This window comes from Thalassophryne amazonica, chromosome 3 (genome assembly GCF_902500255.1).
Source record: "Thalassophryne amazonica chromosome 3, fThaAma1.1, whole genome shotgun sequence".
In the NCBI taxonomy this organism is placed as follows: Eukaryota; Metazoa; Chordata; class Actinopteri; order Batrachoidiformes; family Batrachoididae; genus Thalassophryne; species Thalassophryne amazonica.
Genome location: NC_047105.1, coordinates 125000281 through 125021138, shown reverse-complemented (window position 1 = coordinate 125021138; position 20858 = coordinate 125000281). Strand labels below are relative to the sequence as shown.

At 42.1% G+C, this 20858-nt stretch overlaps 1 protein-coding gene across 1 annotated transcript in view; it reads right to left on the bottom strand.

Moving 5' to 3' along the window:
- The window catches only part of LOC117507546 (integrin alpha-5-like), a 215658-nt gene that overhangs the window by 181151 nt on the left and 13649 nt on the right, over positions 1 to 20858 (bottom strand). The window contains exon 2 of the mRNA XM_034167411.1: positions 462 to 586. Coding sequence (XP_034023302.1) covers positions 462 to 586 — 125 coding nt within the window. The remainder of the gene's footprint in view (positions 1 to 461; positions 587 to 20858) is intronic.

Genomic DNA, 20858 nt, shown 5'->3' with positions numbered 1-20858 from the left:
TCCCGACAAACACCCTCAAAAACAACAGCCACTCTGAAGGACCGATAAGGGAATTGTTATGCAAAAAGGTGATATCGGTGGATCGAATAAATTTTTAACAATACCCAAAAAGAACCGGTTCTCGATACGCAACCCTACTCAGCCACCGTTCAAACACTGCTGAAACATCCAGGGTGTGGTTTCAATCAAAACAGAACCACTGGGTTTGGAACTCCTAAGGGTCAAGCAGAGTTGTGCTAGACTGTGGATGGTACTGTGACTTCTCCCGGACTGTTTTATGACAGCTTAGAAAGCACAGCATATTTTCCCAACAGCACTGTTTGTCAAAGTGACATTTTTCTATCCCACAACAACGTAAAACATCAAACGCAGCTGTGACCTGTATTTACTTTAAGTCTTGTTTTGGCACAGACGATGGTTTGAGTTGAGGTGGATGACCAGTACAGGCTCAGATACTCTACCTTGATCGTCAAAGTTGATAATGCTGCAGTTAGTTTGGCTCCAGGAACACAAGTACACAGCTCCTCCTTCAGTGACGTTGGGTTGGCTGGTGTTGGCTTTCGGCGCACCAATCAGAATACTGACACTAGACACAAAGAAAAGTAAAGAAAGTCTGACAACCAATTCTCAGAGAACATAACACCAAAGAAATTTAATTTAATTTGATCCGGAGACATCTCTCCATCAGGCAGGGGCAACTGAAGCTCAGCCAGTGGAGCAGGTTATCGCGGGATTTGAATTTGAAACACAATAGACAGCTAAAACTGAGACAGGAAAAAAAAAACACTCATGCATAAGATGTAATTTGTAAAATGTAGTTATGCAACAGTGGGCAAGTCAATTGTTGATCTGTGGAACACACCTGTAGGAAGAAAAAGAACAAGCCCCAGATCAAAAGTGAACTTGTATGGATTCATACAGCGACCTTGGGACACCGTCTTATTTTATGACTATGGTACAAACCAGAGGATGTCCACACAACCTAATCAGTCTAGTTTATGAACTGAACAGTTTTTAGTGACCCAGTTTAATTTTGAAATATTCAAATTGCTGTTAAATCGACCTCCCATTACTGATTTCTGGCTCAGATCGATGACCCAATCCCAAAAATGAGAAAATGTTGTCATAGTATATACTCCAGGTTACTGTTGATTATTATGATGCTGAACGCAGCCCCACGAGATGGGAGCGACTGGGCATGCTGATGACAATACTTTGTCTATGCATGAATATCTATGCTTATAATAGGACATTATGACAAAACTAAAATGTATCTGTTAACAACTGAAAACTGTATTCTGCTGAAGAGTGGGGCATGGGAATATGGATGTATATTATATTTCCAGGAGATTTAAAGAGTTCAGTGAATAGTGAGTCCTTGAACGCATAGACTGACTATGCCTCTGCCCAGTGTGGTCATTTCCATCTCTATGCAAAGAAATCACCCATCACATGCTTCACAAATACCACAATCTGGATTGTATTTTAAATTTATCTTACACAGTTATTAGCTTTAGCTCAGAATAGTAACCTGACAACAAAGTGACTTCACAGCCAAATCCAGTACACAGTGAGAAGCTTGAATATCTGGGAGAGACATGGAGTTCAGTCACTGCTTCCTCTCCTGAAAGGGACACAGGTAACATGGTTTGGGCATCTGGTGATGATGACCCTGGTTGCCTCCAATCCTGTCTCGGAGGTCTACAGACAATTCTTGTTTGGTCTGTGCATAGACATGCACTGTCAGTTGTGGGACCTTATATGTAGACAGATGTGTGTGTCTTTCCAAATCATGTCAATCACTGAATGTACCCCAGGTGGACTCCAATTAAGCTGTAGAAACATCCCAAGGATGATCAGTGGAAACAGGATGCACCTGACCTCAATTTTGAGCTTCATGGCAAAAGCTGTGGATATCCTCTGAGTTCTTACTTTTTTTTATTTTTTTAAATAAATTTGCAAAAATCTAAAAAAAAAATCATATTGTCATAATGGGGTATTGTATGTAGAACTTTAAGAGAAAAAATGAATTGCATCCATTTTGGAATAAGGCTGGAACATAACAAAATGTGGAAAAAGTGAAGCACTGTGAATACTTTCAATTTCAATTTATTTTCATTTATATAGCGCCAAATCACAACAAAGTTGCGCTCAAGGCGCTTCACACAAGTAAGGTCTAACCTTACTAACCCCCAGAGCAACAGTGGTAAGGAAAAACTCCCTCTGAGGAAGAAACCTCAAGCAGACCAGACTCAAAGGGGTGACCCTCTGCTAGGGCCATGCTACAGACATAAATTACAGAACAATTCACAAAATGAATATACAAGAAATGCTGTTGGTGCAGAGGACAGGAGGGTCGCCAACACAAATACAACTCCCATCTCTGGATGGAGCTGCACCTTAAACAGAGAAGAAACATAATCAGGCATCAAAAAGACAAAAAAAAAAAAAAAAAACTGTATAATTTGCCAGCATTAATCATCAAGAAAAACAGAATAAATACTAAGGTGATCGCCAGCCACTAGCCCTAAGCTTCACTAAAAGACCCAGAATTTAGGTAAAGTTGAGGCCGCAGCCTGCTCCAATTACTAATAAAATGAAAAATGAATTAAAAGAGTAAAAAGCGTAAAACAAAACTATACCAGTATGCTAGTCATATGAAAGGGAAAATAAGTGCATCTTAAGTCTGGACTTGGAAGTCTCCACAGAATCTGACTGTATAATTGATGGAGGGAGATCATTCCATAGAACAGGTGCATGATAAGAGAAAGCTCTGTGACCCGCAGACTTCACCCTAGGGACACAAAGTAGTCCTGCACACTGAGAACGCAAAGCCCAGGCCGGTATGTAAGGTTTAATTAGGTCAGCTAAGTAGGAAGGTGCCAGTCCGTGAACAATTTTCTCGACTAGTAGCAGAACCTTAAAATCTGATCTCACTGGGACAGGAAGCCAGTGAAGGGATGCCAAAATGGGTGCAATGTGGTCAAACTTTCTGCTTTGTGTCAAAAGTCTGGCTGCAGCATTTTGAACCAATTGGAGAGCCCTAATGCTAGACTGTGGTAAACCAGAAAATAGAACATTGCAGTAGTCCAATCTAGAAGAGATAAATGCATGGATCAGGGTCTCAGCATCAGCCATAGACAGGATGGGACGAATCTTCGCTATATTTCACAGGTGGAAGAAAGTAGTCCTCATAATATTTCTAATGTGGAGGCCAAAGGATAACGTAGGATCAAAAATTACCCCAAAGTTCCTCACTTTGTCAGTGTGATGTATGACATACGAGCCTAGGCTGAGCATTAACTGGTCAAATTGATGCTGATGTCTCACTGGGCCAAGAACCATCATTTCACTCTTATCAGAGTTTAGAAGTAGGACGTTTCTGGACATCCAACTTCTCACTGCTTCTAAGGATTTTATGTGAACGAGATTACCAGCAGTTATCGGCATGTATAACTGAGTATCATCAGCACAGCAGTGAAAGGAAACCCCAAAACTCCGCAATATGTGCCCAAGAGGTGCTATATAAAGGGAGAAAAGCAGGGGGCCTAAGACAGACCCCTGTGGAACCCCAAATTTCATGTCACTAAGGTTAGAGGTAGTGTTACTATATAAAACACGGTGAGAACGACTGGTCAAGTATGACGTCAGCCATGCAAGGGCACTCCCAGTATTCCCAAAATGATTTTCCAGCCTATCAAGTAGAATATGATGATCCACTGTATCAAATGCAGCACTGAGATCTAACAGCAACAGAACTGTAGTGGTGTCCAAATCCACTGTAAGCAGAAGATCATCCACCACTTTAGTGAGAGCTGTCTCTGTGGAATGATATTTTCTAAAAGCAGACTGCAGTGGCTCAAAGAGATTATTCTCAGTAAGATAGTCCACGAGCTGCCATGCCACTACTTTTTCCAGAATTTTAGAGCAAAATGATAGATTTGATATCGGCCGACAATTCTTCACTACACTAGGGTTTCTTAAGTAATGGTTTAATCACTGCAGATTTGAAACATTTAGGAACAGATCCAGAAGTTAAAGATAAAGATAAATAATTTCCAGCACAGTCGGCCCACTCTTGGGCCACCAGTCCTTAAACAGTTTTAGGATCAAATAAACAGGTTGTGCTTTTTGTTGATGTTACGAGTTTCATCAGCATGTCTAGTGAGATACTATCAAATTCTGTAAATCTAGGTAATACCTCAGTAATAGCGCCCACCTCAAAAGCAGGGTGTAGTGGCTGAGTTAAGGCATGCTGGGATATGTTTCCAGGAATTCATTCATGACCCGACACACATTAGTGAAAATACCCTGGATCTGGTTCTTGCACGTGGGTTTGCTGTCACAAATATTGACATTTTACCTCTCGCATCTATAGTCTCTGACCATTCACTTTTCAGGTTTACATTTACGCTGCCGCATTTAGTGGAACAACAACCTTGTCTACAACTGCGGCATCATATTAAACCCTCAACTATAACTGAACTTGAGGCCAGACTACCTGATATTTTAGCTTTGAGTCTGGAGAATGCTAAATCAGTGGACAGCCTTGCGGATAGTCTAAATTTAATGCTTAAAACTACACTTGATAAGATTGTGCCTCCTCTTTTAAGGTCACGCCCTCCTAAGGCACAGGCACCTTGGTTCAATGATTATTTGCGTGACCTCAGGCAGAAGGCTAGAGGTTTGGAACAGAAATGGCATTGTTCCAAATTAGAGGTGTTCCACCTGGTGTGGCAGGATGCTATTTTAGATTATAAGCATGCACTACTGGCCACGAAGCGGACCTATTACTCTGATTTGTTCAGTAAAAATAAACATAACTCAAATTTTTTTTTTTTTTGACACGGTCGCATTTCTTATTTATGGGCAGCCACCTGTTAGTCGTTCTCCCTGCGCACTCCACACAGCATGATATAAACTTACAAGTGTCTGTAATGGTGTCTTTGACTGCATATGACTTCACCATGACTTCTGTGTGAATGTTTTATGAAGTCATTCATACAACTCTCACTCACTCATCTTCAACCGCTTACTCCAATTAAGGATGTCATTCATACCAATCAATCACAAGTATTTTGCTGATCAATATGTACTTCAGATCATCCATCCAGGCTTGTTGGTTATTGAGATGTACAAAAAAAGGTGTTTTTGGGACCATGTTATCCTTGGCCTTTGATCAAACTACTCCAAAATCTAATCGCCTCTCAATATCTATCCAAGTAACAGTCCCACCAAGTTTGATACATCTAGGCTTCTTGGCTCTTGGTATACAAATAAAGGTGTTTTTTTTGTGTGTGTTTTTTTTACCCTGTACACCAGTGACACAGTGAAGTATGGAACTGTTTTCACTTAAGCATGCATTTATGTGTGCATGTCTGTGGACAACATATTTAAAAAATAATGCAATGCTAAAATACCCTCGGCTGTATGAGCATTGTGTTCTTTATAATTTCCAGTTGTTTAATTAAGACCCTATATTATCTTATGTACAATTTGTACATGTTCAATAAAGCCCCTCTATCAATCAATCATAAACAAAATTTACATTTTAATGGTGTCTGCAGGAAGCTTGCGTGTGTGTGTGTGTGTGTGTGTGTGTACATGAGCTTTTGACAAGAGCAGAAGTTGTGCAAATCAAAGAATATGTGTAGCTCACCCTCTGTGCATTTGCAGGTCTTAATAAGACAAATTAACCCATAGCAAGTTACCTTTGAGTTTGCAGACGTTAGCATTAGCAGGCATTAGCGCACATGTTAACAATCAATCAATCAATTCAATCAATCAATTTTTTTATATAGCGCCAAATCACAACAAACAGTTGCCCCAAGGCGCTTTATATTGTAAGGCAAGGCCATACAATAATTATGTAAAACCCCAACGGTCAAAACGACCCCCTGTGAGCAAGCACTTGGCTACAGTGGGAAGGAAAAACTCCCTTTTAACAGGAAGAAACCTCCAGCAGAACCAGGCTCAGGGAGGGGCAGTCTTCTGCTGGGACTGGTTGGGGCTGAGGGAGAGAACCAGGAAAAAGACATGCTGTGGAGGGGAGCAGAGATCGATCACTAATGATTAAATGCAGAGTGGTGCATACAGCGCAAAAAGAGAAAGAAACAGTGCATCATGGGAACCCCCCAGCAGTCTACGTCTATAGTAGCATAACTAAGGGATGGTTCAGGGTCACCTGATCCAGCTCTAACTATAAGCTTTAGCAAAAAGGAAAGTTTTAAGCCTAATCTTAAAAGTAGAGAGGGTGTCTGTCTCCCTGATCTGAATTGGGAGCTGGTTCCACAGGAGAGGAGCCTGAAAGCTGAAGGCTCTGCCTCCCATTCTACTCTTACAAACCCTAGGAGTAAGCCTGCAGTCTGAGAGCGAAGCGCTCTATTGGGGTGATATGGTACTACGAGGTCCCTAAGATAAGATGGGACCTGATTATTCAAAACCTTATAAGTAAGAAGAAGAATTTTAAATTCTATTCTAGAATTAACAGGAAGCCAATGAAGAGAGGCCAATATGGGTGAGATATGCTCTCTCCTTCTAGTCCCCGTCAGTACTCTAGCTGCAGCATTTTGAATTAACTGAAGGCTTTTTAGGGAACTTTTAGGACAACCTGATAATAATGAATTACAATAGTCCAGCCTAGAGGAAATAAATGCATGAATTAGTTTTTCAGCATCACTCTGAGACAAGACCTTTCTGATTTTAGAGATATTGCGTAAATGCAAAAAAGCAGTCCTACATATTTGTTTAATATGCGCTTTGAATGACATATCCTGATCAAAAATGACTCCAAGATTTCTCACAGTATTACTAGAGGTCAGGGTAATGCCATCCAGAGTAAGGATCTGGTTAGACACCATGTTTCTAAGATTTGTGGGGCCAAGTACAATAACTTCAGTTTTATCTGAGTTTAAAAGCAGGAAATTAGAGGTCATCCATGTCTTTATGTCTGTAAGACAATCCTGCAGTTTAGCTAATTGGTGTGTGTCCTCTGGCTTCATGGATAGATAAAGCTGGGTATCATCTGCGTAACAATGAAAATTTAAGCAATACCGTCTAATAATACTGCCTAAGGGAAGCATGTATAAAGTGAATAAAATTGGTCCTAGCACAGAACCTTGTGGAACTCCATAATTAACTTTAGTCTGTGAAGAAGATTCCCCATTTACATGAACAAATTGTAATCTATTAGACATCCGCTAAATGTCTTATAAATCATTCCACGAGTGTTATTAGGTTACAAAAACAGCATTGTCAGTTTTAGAAGTGTTTATTTCTCGCTAGCTTTTACATAATATATGAGAAACATGTATATAAACACACAAAATGAAGCAGTTTTGAAGAGACCAGTGACTGACGTTACGGTGTAGCTCTATTCTGATTGGCTGTCACTCAAACACAAAACTGATCACATTGAAACAGAATGAGGCTTTTTATTCTTGTAAATATCAAGAGTCTGGCAGTAACAGGACTGGACTTGTGCTGAGCACAGACAGACGGATGAACAGGCAGACGAAAAGCCTTTGCAATACCAGAAGGCCATATTTGATGACCTCGAGTAAAAATGGATGGATTTCCTTCAGACATTGTGGGTATATTACTTGGACAGATACAGTGGGGTAAAAAAGTATTTAGTTAGTTCCTGATTGTGCAAGTTCTCCTACTGAGAAAGATGACAGAGGTCTGTAATTTTCATCATTGGTTCACTTCAACAGTGAGAGACAAAATGAGAAAAAAAAATCCAGAAAATCACATTGTAGGATTTTTAAAGAATTTACTGTATTTGTAAATTATGGTGGAAAATAAGTATTTGGTCAACCACAAACAAGCAAGATTTCTGGCTCTCACAGACCTTAACTTCTTCTTTAAGAAGCTCTTCTGTCAAAATTCAACTCAATACTTAACTCAATACTGCAACATAATCTTTGTTGGCAATGACAGAGGTCAAACATTTCCTGTAAGTCTTCACCAGGTTTGCACACACTGTTGCTGGTATTTTGGCCCATTCCTCCATGCAGATCTCCTCCACAGCAGTGATGTTTTGGGGCTGTTGCTGAGCAACACGGACTTTCAACTCCCTCAACAAATTTTCTATGGGGTAGAGGTCTGGAGACTGGCTCGGCCACTCCAGGACCTTGAAATGCTTTTTACGGAGCCACTCCTTCGTTGCCTGAGTGGTGTGTTTGGGATCATTGTCATGCTGGAAGACCCAGCCATGTTGCATCTTCAATGCTCTCACTGATGGAAGGAGGTTTTGGCTTAAAATCTCATGATACATGGCCCCATTCATTCTTCCTTTAACATGGATCAGTCGTCTTGTCACCTTTGCAGAAAAATAACCCCAAAGCATGATGTTTCCACCCCCATGCTTCACAGTAGGTATGTGTTCTTGGCATGTGACTCATCATTCTTCTTCCTCCAAACATGACGAGTTCAGTTTTTACGAAAATGTTCTATTTTGGTTTCATCAGACCACATGATATTCTCCCAGTCCTCTTCTGGATCATCCATATGGTCTCTGGCAAACTTCAGACAGGCCTGGACATATACTGGCTTAAGCAGGGGGACGCGCCTGGCACTGCAGGATTTGAGTCCTTCTCTGCATAGTGTGTAGCCTTTGTTACTTTGGTCCCAACTCTCTGCAGGTCATTCATCAGGTCCCTCTGTGTAGTTCTGGGATTTCTGTTTACCATTCTCATGATCATTTTGACCCCATGGGATGAGATCTTGTGTGGAGCCCCAGATCGAGGGAGATTATCAATGGTCTTGTATGACTTCCATTTTCTTACAATTGCTCCCACAGTTGATTTATTCACACCAACCTACTTGACTATTGTAGATTCACTCTTCCCAGCCTGGTGCACAGCTACAATTTTCTTCCTGGTGTCCTTTGACAGCTCTTTGGTCTTGGCCATGGTTGAGTTTGGAGTCTGACTGTTTGAAGCTGTGGACAGGTGTCTTTTATACAGATAATGAGTTCCAACAGGTGCCATTAACACAAGTAACAGGTGGAGGACAGAAGAGTTTCTTAAAGAAGAAGTTACAGGTCTGTGAGAGCCAGAAATCTTGCTTGTTTGTGGGTGACCAAATACTTATTTTCCACCATAATTTACAAATAAATTCTTTAATAAGCCTACAATATGATTTCCTGGATGTTTTCTTCTCATTTTGTCTCTCATAGTTGAAATGTACCTATGATGAAAATTACAGACCTCTCTCATCTTTCTAAGTAGGAGAACTTGCACAATCAGGGGCTGACTAAATACTTTTTTGCCCAACTGTATCTAGAGGTGATTAGATGTTTTAGTCAAAGGTCAAGGTCAAGGAAAACATGGTCCAAAAACCTTTTATTTTTGTATATCTCAACACCCAAGAAGCCTAGATGGATGATCTAAAGCATATAATGATCAGCAAACTATTTGTGATTGATTGGTAGGAATGTCTTCATAAAGTAGGTGTGCAGAAGTGTGAATATTTGTAACCTGCAATAAGCATGAACAGTGTGTATTATTTACTTGTGCATTTATATGTAGAGCATGCAGGGTATGCACCGGGCTTTGAGGCCCTCATAATTTTTATGTGACACATGATCAAGAAACAGCACCACATCCAAACATAAGCTGTGTTTTTGGGAGGGCATGCAGAGCGTGCGAGTACGTCTCGTTACAGCCTGTAGCTCATTAAGTCTGCGTCAAACTTCACTCACTGTGAGCAAATACCTTCCTCTTGCATAATTGCAGCTCACATTTTCTAATGGTTGGAAAATCTGTTTTGCTCCATGAATAAAACGTGCAACAAACAAACACACTCCAACAGGATGGTTCTGTTGTAAACTAAATTTATGAAACTAATCATTTACAGCGGCGTGGATTCATTTTTATGGTCAGTTTATAAGCTGCTGTAACACGGTTTAAATATTTTTGTCACTATGTCATTGGGATGGTCAAAAGAAATGCTTGAATTTAAAGTCATCCGAAAGAACAGCTGCACAACATGCATCCTGAAAGTGCAACAAACCAACGGCTGAAATCTGAACACAAACAGAATTTGAGCCCTCTGGTCTGTCACATGGACACACATCTGTACAGACACACAACCTTATGCCAATACCTTAAACATGCCACATCTGTGCTTATGTACCCAGGCATATATGCAGAGGTACAGCATGTGGTGACACCATGCAAGTAAGAACAGGGTTCATATTATAAATACTTTCAATGAGCTAATAGTGGTCACCAAGGAGCTTAAAAACAGATATTACAATTTAGATGTTTAACATATGATCTGCTCTGTGTCAGCCTGAGCCTGTCAGATCTCAGAAGCTAAGCAGTGCAGGAACTGGTTAGTACTTGGATACGAGATCTCTTCAGAACACCAGCGAATCTGTGTATTTCTCCAAGTAAACCTGGAGTTGCGTCAGGAAGGGCATCTGGCAAAAAACCTGCGCCAAATACCAGTGCGGATCTGGCTGTATCCGCCATGGTGACCCCCCCTCATTGTTGGACAAGGGGTATCTCTGGAGCGGCTGCACGACTGTGCCAAAGTGTTTGGACTGCACTCAGAACAGTGTTGTATAAAGTACCGGAAAATCACACTTAAGTAAAAGTACAGATACCCATTAATAAAATGACTTTGGTAGAAGTTCAAGTCACCGATTGAAATTCTACTCAAGTAAAAGTCTTAAAGTATCTAGTATTTATTGTACTTAAGTATGACAAGTAATGTACAACTAAATGTACTCAAGTTTTGAAAGGAAAAGTACAAGTAAATGTTAATAATCAAAAATGGACTGATGTTTTTATATTACAAAGTTTATGTAGGCTTGTACATGACTGGTAGTATTAGTCAAAATACTGAAAATTGTGCACATCACACAAAAACACTTCAGAAACAAGGTTTCAAAACCAAAACGAGAGTAGGCTACTCACTAAGTGTTCACAGGAAACAGTTATTTATTTCTATATGTATTTATTTATTTTCATTGTTACATGGTTTTATCTTTTCTGTTGTGTTTTGTTTCATTAGGTTCTTTTTGTCTCTTTCTCCAAAATTGTATTGTAACATTATTAGTCTATTATTATTGACTATTATTGTCTATTATGTAGACTATTATTGTTGTTGCTATTATTATTCATATATGAATAAAAATAAATTAAAAAAATTACAATTTGACTCTTTTACGACAACAAACGCTGAGCCATTAATTATACAGAAAACAAATCAACACAAACGTGCTGATGCGAACAGCTTAATGCTAACTTTAACACTGACAACGCCATAGACATGCTAACATGTTAGCATCTGTCCCATTTTTAAGTTATAAAATACATCTATCAACTGTTTCAGAAGACCATAACAGGTCGGTTTAACATAAAAATATTAAATATTACTCACAGACATATGGTCTTCAGGGTTTTAGCGGGAAAAAATTAGGATAAAGCGAAATAAAACAATGAATCCACGAATTGTAGATCGAAGCGCTGCTTCGATCTGTGAATCACTGCTTCGATTAGTTCAAGGTTCAAAGCAAAGCCACGCTGCAGAAAAGTTGATTACAGACCCGCTGCAGGTCTGTAATCAATGTAGAGAAATTAGAATTTTCCTGACAAACAAGTGCGCAACTGCAAAAAAGCCTCCTGGACATGCCTCATGACAAATCGGCCTGACTTTGTTGCAGTAACTAGTAATAAGTGGTGTCTCTGGGTGAAAACACAACTTTTTTCGTGTGTGTTTTTTTTTTGTAACAAGTAACGGCATGGCGCATAGAAAATATATCGGACTAGAAGTATGCAAATAAGGTCGGAAATGTAGTGAAGTAAAAGTGAAAGTAAGCTGAATTAAAAAAACTGAAGTAAAGTACAAAGTCTCCCAAAATGTACTTAAGTACAGTAGTGAAGTATTTTTACTTCGTTACTATACAACACTGACTCAGAATGTTGTCCAATGGCCGCGAACGCACCTCGACACCTTCCAAATGTGGGTCAAATTTTCATTCGGCTGGCATTCAGCCCCTGGTGTGACGGAGGGTATGAACACGTGCAAATGTTGTGGACAGGCTGAGCAGGAATGCTGCTGTGTAAATAAATGCACATGTGACACATCATATAGTGTTGTTTCAGGCAGTGTGAGGCATTACAGCAGTCTCTTTGGAGGTGATTTTACAGGTGTGTGTGTGTGTGTGTGTGTGTCCTGAATTACAGACTACCTCAACTGCCACTGAACAGAACATAGAAATTAAAAGAAGCTGTTTCAAGAATAAAGTTTACTTGCAGTTTGTACATGCACAGACACAGAATTATGGGTTGGGGTGGGTATTGAAAACCGGTTCCTGTTAAGAATCGATAAGAAATGATTTGATCCACCGACATCTATAGCCTTTTTGCTTCACAATTCACTTGTCGGTTCTTCACATTACGCCGGAGTAGGCATTGTTTTTGAGGGTGTGTTTGAGGAAAATTATCATTTCTCTACTTTGATTGAAAACCCGCTGTTTCTGAGAAGCTGCAAAGCAAAGCAGCGAGTCACAGCGCAAGCTGCGAAGCAGTCTCAGAAGCAGTGAATTGCTTCGAAGCAGCGAAGCGCAAGCAGCGGATCCGCAATTTCTTCATTAACCTCAAAGCCATTTAAAGATGTCAATCGTGAGTCACCTTGGTGCTGATTAAAGTCACTAACTGGAACTCTTGTCTTGTTGCAGGCAAGAAAAGAGAATCATTCTCCGTTCCACACGTTCGATGGTTCTCTGGCGTGAGCTGGACTCACTTTGCCAGTTGGCAAACTGACGCTCAGGTAAAGGAAATAGTATTAATAATTGTGATATCCTCTGTTTTGTGGGTCTAACTGCAGAGCTCCAAACACTGCGCAGCTCTCTGCCGCGTAAAGTTGGAAAGATAGATTTTGGTCAGAATTAGTAACTTCGAAGCGAACCGCCATTTTAAATTAAATGACACCTCTTTCCAAATGTTGTAATACAGACAACAAACTGCACCTGACCAAAACCATTTTTTTCTCTGAAAATAAGACGTACTTTGTTCTTTATGAATTATCCTGATGTGCAGCGCAGCCGGCTGCAGGAGCTCAGCTCAGAGTCTATGAAGTCACATTTGTCTCAACCTGAAAGGAAATATTTTTGACAATAACTACAGATTTTATTTCTGTTTATGACCAGAGATCAAGGATCCAGTGACCAATTTCATATTTATTTACTTTAGGACTCAATAAAATGTTATTGACATAGAAAACCTGTAAAGCCCACTTTTAGTACACAAAAAATTTGCAGGAGGTATTGATAAGGAAACTGATACAGAATCTGATCAATAAGCGGAATCGATAATGGCATCAATATTGATAAAATCTTATCAATACCAATCCCTAATTATGGGGCTTTAATGAAATTTTAAAACAAACACACTTGTCAATATTGCATGCAATACCCTTCTGATAGCTGAGTTCAAGAAGTCCAATGAAAGCCCGGATCTAAATCTTGATCCTGAAAAGTGGAAACCCAGTCACTGTGACTCCCCACTCAGCTTCTCAAATGATGCAGTCTGATCATCCATTCATTCCACAAAGATCACAACATCATTCACAAAGATAAGGTCAGCAAACCTTTCCTCACTGGCAAAGGCATCGAAGTTGCTGAAGTTCACAACTGTACCCAAGACCCATCCCTGCTGAACACCAGAATTCACAGGGAGGAAGTCATTAAAAGTACATATGTCTGTAATGGTGTTTTTGACTATGTAAGACTGCATCATATGACTTCTGTGTCACATCGTTATGCTATTACCAATCAATCACAAATATTTTACTGATCAATATATGCATCGAGGCTTCATTGATGTTCAGATATACAAATAAATAATTGGTGTTTAGGGTGGGGCCTGGGATGGGTGGGTTGGGGGCTGGGGGGAGTTTGGAAGCGTCCTGCTGGCTGCGCTGGGGGGGGGCTTGGGTGCCGTGGGGGCCTTGTGCTTCCTGGCCCCGGGGGTTGAGCCTCGCTCTTGTCTGGGGGTCAGGCCCCACCCTTGTATGGCTCAGTGGTCCCTGCCCGTGTTTTGGATTCGGATGCTGTGGCTCCTTTGCCCCCCGACCTTGCTGCCGCTCGCTCCTGCCTTTGGGGGCCGTGGCCCTGGTGGTGTGGTTCTGGGGTCCCTCCCTATTGTTTGGCTCTGCCGGTGCCCTGTGTGGTTCCCTTGGGGATGGGGGTGCATTCTGGGGCCACTCCCCTGTTGATTTGTCATCTGTCCCGGTGGCTCTGGGGGCTGCCCTTCCTGGCCCCTGTGCCCTTCTGCTGCCCTTTTATCCTGGTCTCTCCTCGGGCCTCGTGTCTTGGGCCCGTGGCCATCGTTGCTCACAGTCGGCCGTATGGCTTCGACACGCCGGAATGGTCCATGTCATATGGTAAGGTTCTGTACTTTAGTCTTGGCCCAACACACCAGCCACAGTAGTGACTGGATATTTAGCTGTGATCTGGATCTGTGTGTGGATGGTTGCGTGTTTGTGGCTGTCACCACAATTCGGTTTTGGGTGCTCTTAAGGGGATTAACACTCTGGTGTCCAAGATTAGGGTATGGATGCAAAAAAAAAAAAAAAAATCCTTGGGTTTCCTTTACTTTGACCTTTGACCAAGCTACTCCAAAATCTAATCACTTCAAGTTATCGATCCAAGAAATATTCCACCAAATTTGAAGGAAATCCGTAGAGCCATTTTTGAGTTAGCTTGTCCACAGTCCACAGTCCACATGTGGGGTTTTGTTCTTTAACAGAAAGTAAACTAAGTTAATGCTTAGCCTAGGTTCATGTCAAACATCACACTGACAAAGTGAGGAACTTTGGGGTAATTTTTGATCCTACTTTGTCCTTTGGCCTCCACATTAGAAATATTACGAGGACTGCTTTCTTCCACCTGTGAAATATAGCGAACATTCGTCCCATCCTGTCTATGGCTGATGCTGAGATCCTGATCTATGTGTTTATCTCTTGTAGATTGGACTACTGCAATGTTCTATTTTCTGGTTTACCGCAGTCCAGCATTAGGGGTCTCCAATTGGTTCAAAATGCTGCAGCCAGACTTTTGACATGAAGCAGAAAGTTCAGCCACATTACGAGGTCTGTTAGAAAAGTATCTGACCTTTTTATTTTTTGCAACAACCATATGGATTTGAATCATGTGTGCTTGCATCAGTCAAGCTTGAACCTTTGTGTGCATGTGTGAGTTTTTTCACGCCTGTCGGTTGCGTCATTCGCCTGTGAGCAGGCTTTGAGTGAGCAGTGGTCCACCCCCTCGTCGGATTTTCATTGCGAGGAAAATGTCTGAACGATTTGGAGCTTTGCTGCATCAAATTTTTCCAGAAACTGTGAGAGACAGCCAGGTGGATACCATTCGGAAGATTCAGACGGTGTCCCGACGCACGTCTTTTCCTGACAAAAACTCCTGTAACAGTGGAATGTGCTGTTCATTTCCAAAGTGAACGCTGTGTTGATCCGGGATGCCATCTGACTAACAAAGAAATGGAAGGAGAGGTGGACATAGCACTTTTTTTGGCACATTGAGACAGACGTGCAGAGGAATTCGCGCGTCGGGACGGAGCCGCATGGCACAGAACAAATGTGGTATGTCCAGCTCGTCCATAATTTCTCGGATAGTCACACGATTGAAAAGCCACAGAAAGCCATCTGAATCTTCCGAATGGTGCAAGAGCTGGGCATGTTACAACATGTCCTGTGAGACCAACACGGAGGTACTTTTGTCCCGCGCCATTAGCGGCTCCATGGCGAATTCCTCCGCTCCTCTTTCCATGACAAAAACTCCTGTAACAGTGGAATGTGCCGAAAAAGTGCTATGTCCACATCTACTGCCATTTCTCTGGTAGGCAGACAATGTCCCGGATCAACACAGCGTTCACTTTGGAAATGATCTGGTCGTTTCAGCCCGTCGATCGCCGCTCGTAGTGCGGCGCGCCCTCAGCCAATGTGCACCATCTTTAAACCAGTTGTAACACTCCTTAATCTGTGTGATCCCCATAGAATCGTCCCTGAAAGCCGTCTGAATCTTCCGAATGGTTTCCACCTGGCTGTCTCTCACAGTTTCTGGAAAAATTTGATGCAGCAAAGCTCCAAATCGTTCAGACATTTTCCTCGCATTGAAAATCCAACGAGGGGGGTGGACCACTGCTCACTCAAAGCATGCTCACAGGCGAATGACGCAACCGAGAGGCGTGAAAAAACTCACGCATGCGCACAAAGGTTCAAGCTTGACTGATGCAAGCACACGATTCAAATCCTTAAGATTGTTGCAAAAAATAAAAAGGTCGGATACTTTTCTAACAGACCTCGTACACCCATTTTGGCATCTCTTCACTGGCTTCCTGTCCCTGTGAGATCAGATTTTAAGGTTCTGCTACTAGTCTATAAAATTGTTCATGGACTGGCACCTCCCTACTTAGCTGACCTAATTAAACCTTACGTACCGGCCCGGGCTTTGCATTCTCAGGGTGCAGGATTACTTTGTGTCCCTAGGGTGAATAAGACGTCTGCGGGTCACAGAGCTTTCTCTTATTGTGCACCTGTTCTCTGGAATGATCTCCCTGCGTCAATAAAACAGTCAGATTCTGTGGAGACTTTCAAGTCCAGACTTAAGACGCACTTATTTTCCCTTTCGTATGGCTAGCATACTGGTACAGTTTTGTTTTACGCTTTTTACTCTTTTAATTCATTTTATTAGGAAATGGAGCATGCCGCGGCTTCAACTTTACCTAAATTCTGGGTCTATTAGTGAAGCTTAGGGCTAGTGGCCGGCGATCACCTTAGTATTTCCTGTTTTTCTTGTTGTTTAATGCTGACAATTTATATTGTATTTCTTTTCCTTCTGATGCTTGATTGTTTTTTCTCTCTGTTTAAGGTGCAGCACCATCCAGAGATGGGTGTGGTATTTGTGCTGAAGAAGCATTTTCTATTTATTTGTTTTGTGAATTGTTTTCTAATTTATGTCTGTAGCATGGCCCAAGCAGAGGGTCACCCCTTTGAGTCTGGTCTGCTTGAGGTTTCTTCCTCAGAGGGAGTTTTTCCTTACCACTGCTGCTCTAGGGGTTGGTAAGGTTAGACCTTACTTGTGTGAAGCGCCTTGAGGTAACTCTGTTGTGATTTGTTGCTATATGAATGAAAATAAATTGAAATTGAATTGAAATTAATATTACTTTCTTTAATAAAATAAAATACTATGTAACATAGTCAATTAGCATTTTACTGACATACAGTACTAATGAAAAAAATACATGAACAAACACATTTATAACAGAAACTCTAGAGTGCATAAAATATATGTGCAGTACCTGCGTGTACTTGTACAAGCACATTACTGAAAAGTGAATTCATTCAACAACTTAAAGGAACAGAAAGCTGTGGAATGTCACTGAAATAATCATCTGAGTCAAAATCCATCAAAGCGATTTGACTTACGTGTATGTTTTGTTTTTGTTTTTTTTAAATTTGAACTCTTTTCAGCAGCCATCACTGTTTAAGACATCGGCGACTGATGACATTAGCAGAGATCAGACTCCCCCAACCCCCAAAATGTCTGGAGTGTTATGTGTCGGACGCAGCCCGGAGAACCGACCAGCGTTTGAAGGACCCAGTATAAAATAAGCAGAGCACGGTACAAAGGATAACAGAGTTTAATGAACATAACAGTGCTGTGAAAAATATAGAAGTGTGCGGTCTGGCGTGGTGGATTGCGGTGCGCTCCCAGTAGCGCTAACGGTCCGGAGCCAGAACTGGTTCAGACCCAAGGACCCCGCCGACACCCCCCAGGTGGCCGCGACAAACCGAGTCTGTGAAAGAAGGAATCATTATGTGAGTCCACACTCAACACACAGAGAGAACGCTCAAAAGGTGCACAAACAGCAAACACTTCCTGGCTTAATTACTAATCAGCTTCCCACCCTGCAGGCATGGAACATCCCTGTTCACAAACTCACTGCAGCGGAAGCTGATTTAAACGACCAACATACCGCTCAATATAATAAGGTGTGAGGGACACCACATTTACTGACTGTATAAATGTTAGTCACAAAATCTAACGTACCTCAGGAAGTGTGCTGACGAGCGTGAGACCTCACCCCCTCCTCTTTCACAGACCATGCATCAAACCTGGACGTTCTCTGCATCCACTGATGATGAGATGGCTCCCGAGACGACGATCTCACCCATCTGGTCACAAGGTCGAGTCTCTGGCAAATACACACTGTGTACTCCAGTCTTAAATGCCACCATGTTCCAATCCATGTAGATGCACCACAGCTGTGAGTCCTGACGAGCCGCAGGTGATCAGGGTGAGGTCCTGATAAACTCAGCTACACAGCCACTCAGTCCCAAATGCAAGCCACCTGGAAGGAAAAACAAAAGACAGAAACAAAAAGGCAGCCAGGCCCCCCAGCCATACAACATGGAGCACAAGATGGGAATATTTACACGGCTGGATTAGTTTGCTATATAAACCTCTGCACAGCCGCTCAGCCTACCAGAGTGCAGACTTTTAATGGCCTCCTCCTTCAGAGGGACATGACTTTTAACCCGCCGCCACCTCTGTGAACTCTGAACGTGTGCAGCTCCAACACTTCTAAGTGAAACCCAAACAGGCCTCTCTCACAGTTTGATACGCATCAGGGGGACGATTGACGCGTTTGTTGATTCTTCACGATCAACATCTGCAGGAAAAGAAATGACTGTGAGGCATGGTGACAGAACGTTCAGTTTCCCTCTGAAATCACAGTTTATCTACATGTCATCCAGACAGATGCACAGTCGAATAAATGGCTAAATGAATGAATCATCAACAGATGGACGAAATCTGAAACATTTTGAACAAGATCGTGACGTGCAGATGGACGGAAATGTCGTGATATCGTGTTCAATTATTGTGTTTTCATGTCTGCTGTCACATCCATGAGATCAGAAGAGAAGCTCTGTGTGTTGGACTCAATCATAACTGCACTACTTTATCCAAAGGTGCAGCTTTGGGTCTAAATTACAGACTGTGATACAAAAACCGCATCTTGATGCCAGTGATCTAAACCCTGGGAGCTTTACCTCTTTGTCCAAATAAAACTCTTGATGTTCTCTGTCCAGATATAAAGGAGGACTGAAAAACATAACACATCATAAAACATATGAGCATATGTGTTCCCCAGCATTGTATTGCGCTGACGTGGTGGTCAGCTGGAGCGGCACAAACAGCCGAGGAACGCATTCACTGACCGTGGGCCGTGATCAACTCCCTCCCTGCTTGATTTCAAATGACATCCAACTCATGATAACATGTCAACCACGGTCCCCTGACACACACGTAACACTGTAGTGGGTTTGATCATGTCAATACGCACATCACATCTCTGAGGAGCTCACATGAATGAGGAAGCAGGTGAGTGTGTCAGGGGAGCGCTGTGGTCCCCTCCCTCTTCTGTCTTTGATTATTTATTTTAGTTTATGTTATTTGTACTTTATTATTTAAGTTCATTTGCTTATTTTATATATTAGTTTGTTATTCATTTATTTATTTCATTATTGTTTTATTTTAGTTATGTATTTCTCATGTAATTATGTATTTATGTATTTATTGTTCTTTGTTTTAATTTAAGGCAGCACAGTGGCCTCACAGCAACAAGGTCACAGGTTCAATTCCTGCCCGTGGCCTTTCTGTGTGGAGTTTGCATGTTCTCCCCGTGTTGCGTGGGTTTCCTCCGGGTGCTCTGGTTTCCTCCCACATCCGAAGACATGCAGGATAGTTGGATTGGAATCTTTAAATTGTCCGTAGGTGTGCGAGTGGGTGTCAATGTGTTTGTTTGTCTGTTTGTGGCCCTGTGACAGACTGGCGTCCTGTCCTGGGTGTACCCCGCCTTACACTCTATAACTGCTGGGATAGGCTCCAGCCCCCCGCGACCCTTAATTGGACTAAGCGGTTGAAGATGAGTGTGTGTGAGTGTGTTTTAATTTAACATGTTGTGTTCACTCTGTCAGCACAGAGAGTGAGTCTGAGCTGGGCATTCCCCTGTGCCCGGAGTGCAAAGCAAAGCCATCACACATCACACCGGTCTCCTTATTGTATGTATTTATTTATTTATTTATTTTACCACTCTTTCTTTTAATTGAACACCTTGCTGTCACTCACACTCTCGCCTGACAACGTGTGTGTCATCATCTGACAGCTTCGATGCTCCTGCCTGCGCTGGCATGATCTGAGCGACACACCCCCTTGGCCTCACGGCTGGTTGTCACTCAATGCTCCACGTGACAGATGGACGTTGTGATCACGTGTCACGTCGGATGCCACACTGGCTGCTGACCGCCGCATCAAATGGGGTTTATATAGGATCTATGTCATTCACATGGGATGGTGTTTCTGTGAGCCTTTTTTATTTTTAACTCTATTGTGGTGCATATGTACACAGCTGCCTGGTGATCCCCCGTCCAGAGGGACATGCTGAATATGTCATGATGGGTGATCCACAACTCTGACATGCCGGTCAGCTGTGTGCGCCGAGCCTGTCATATGCATTGACTCGCATGGGCACACAGCATGCTGCATGCACCTGCCCATCTGGTGTTACAGCTGTGATGATCGCAATGTCCCATATACATTGTGTAATGGAAGTGAATGTGTTACTGTGCTGGACAGTGATCACACTGCACTCCGGTCGCCGTTCGAGCATTTTCCATCTCAGCCAAACCTTGACAATGTTGTATTGTGGTTTGGGGGGGCACACGACACACTCGCACGCCATTTGTGTTACTGGGGGGGGGGGGGGGTGCACACTAGCATGGCATTTCATTTGTGTGGCTGGGGAGGGGGGAGACACACGACA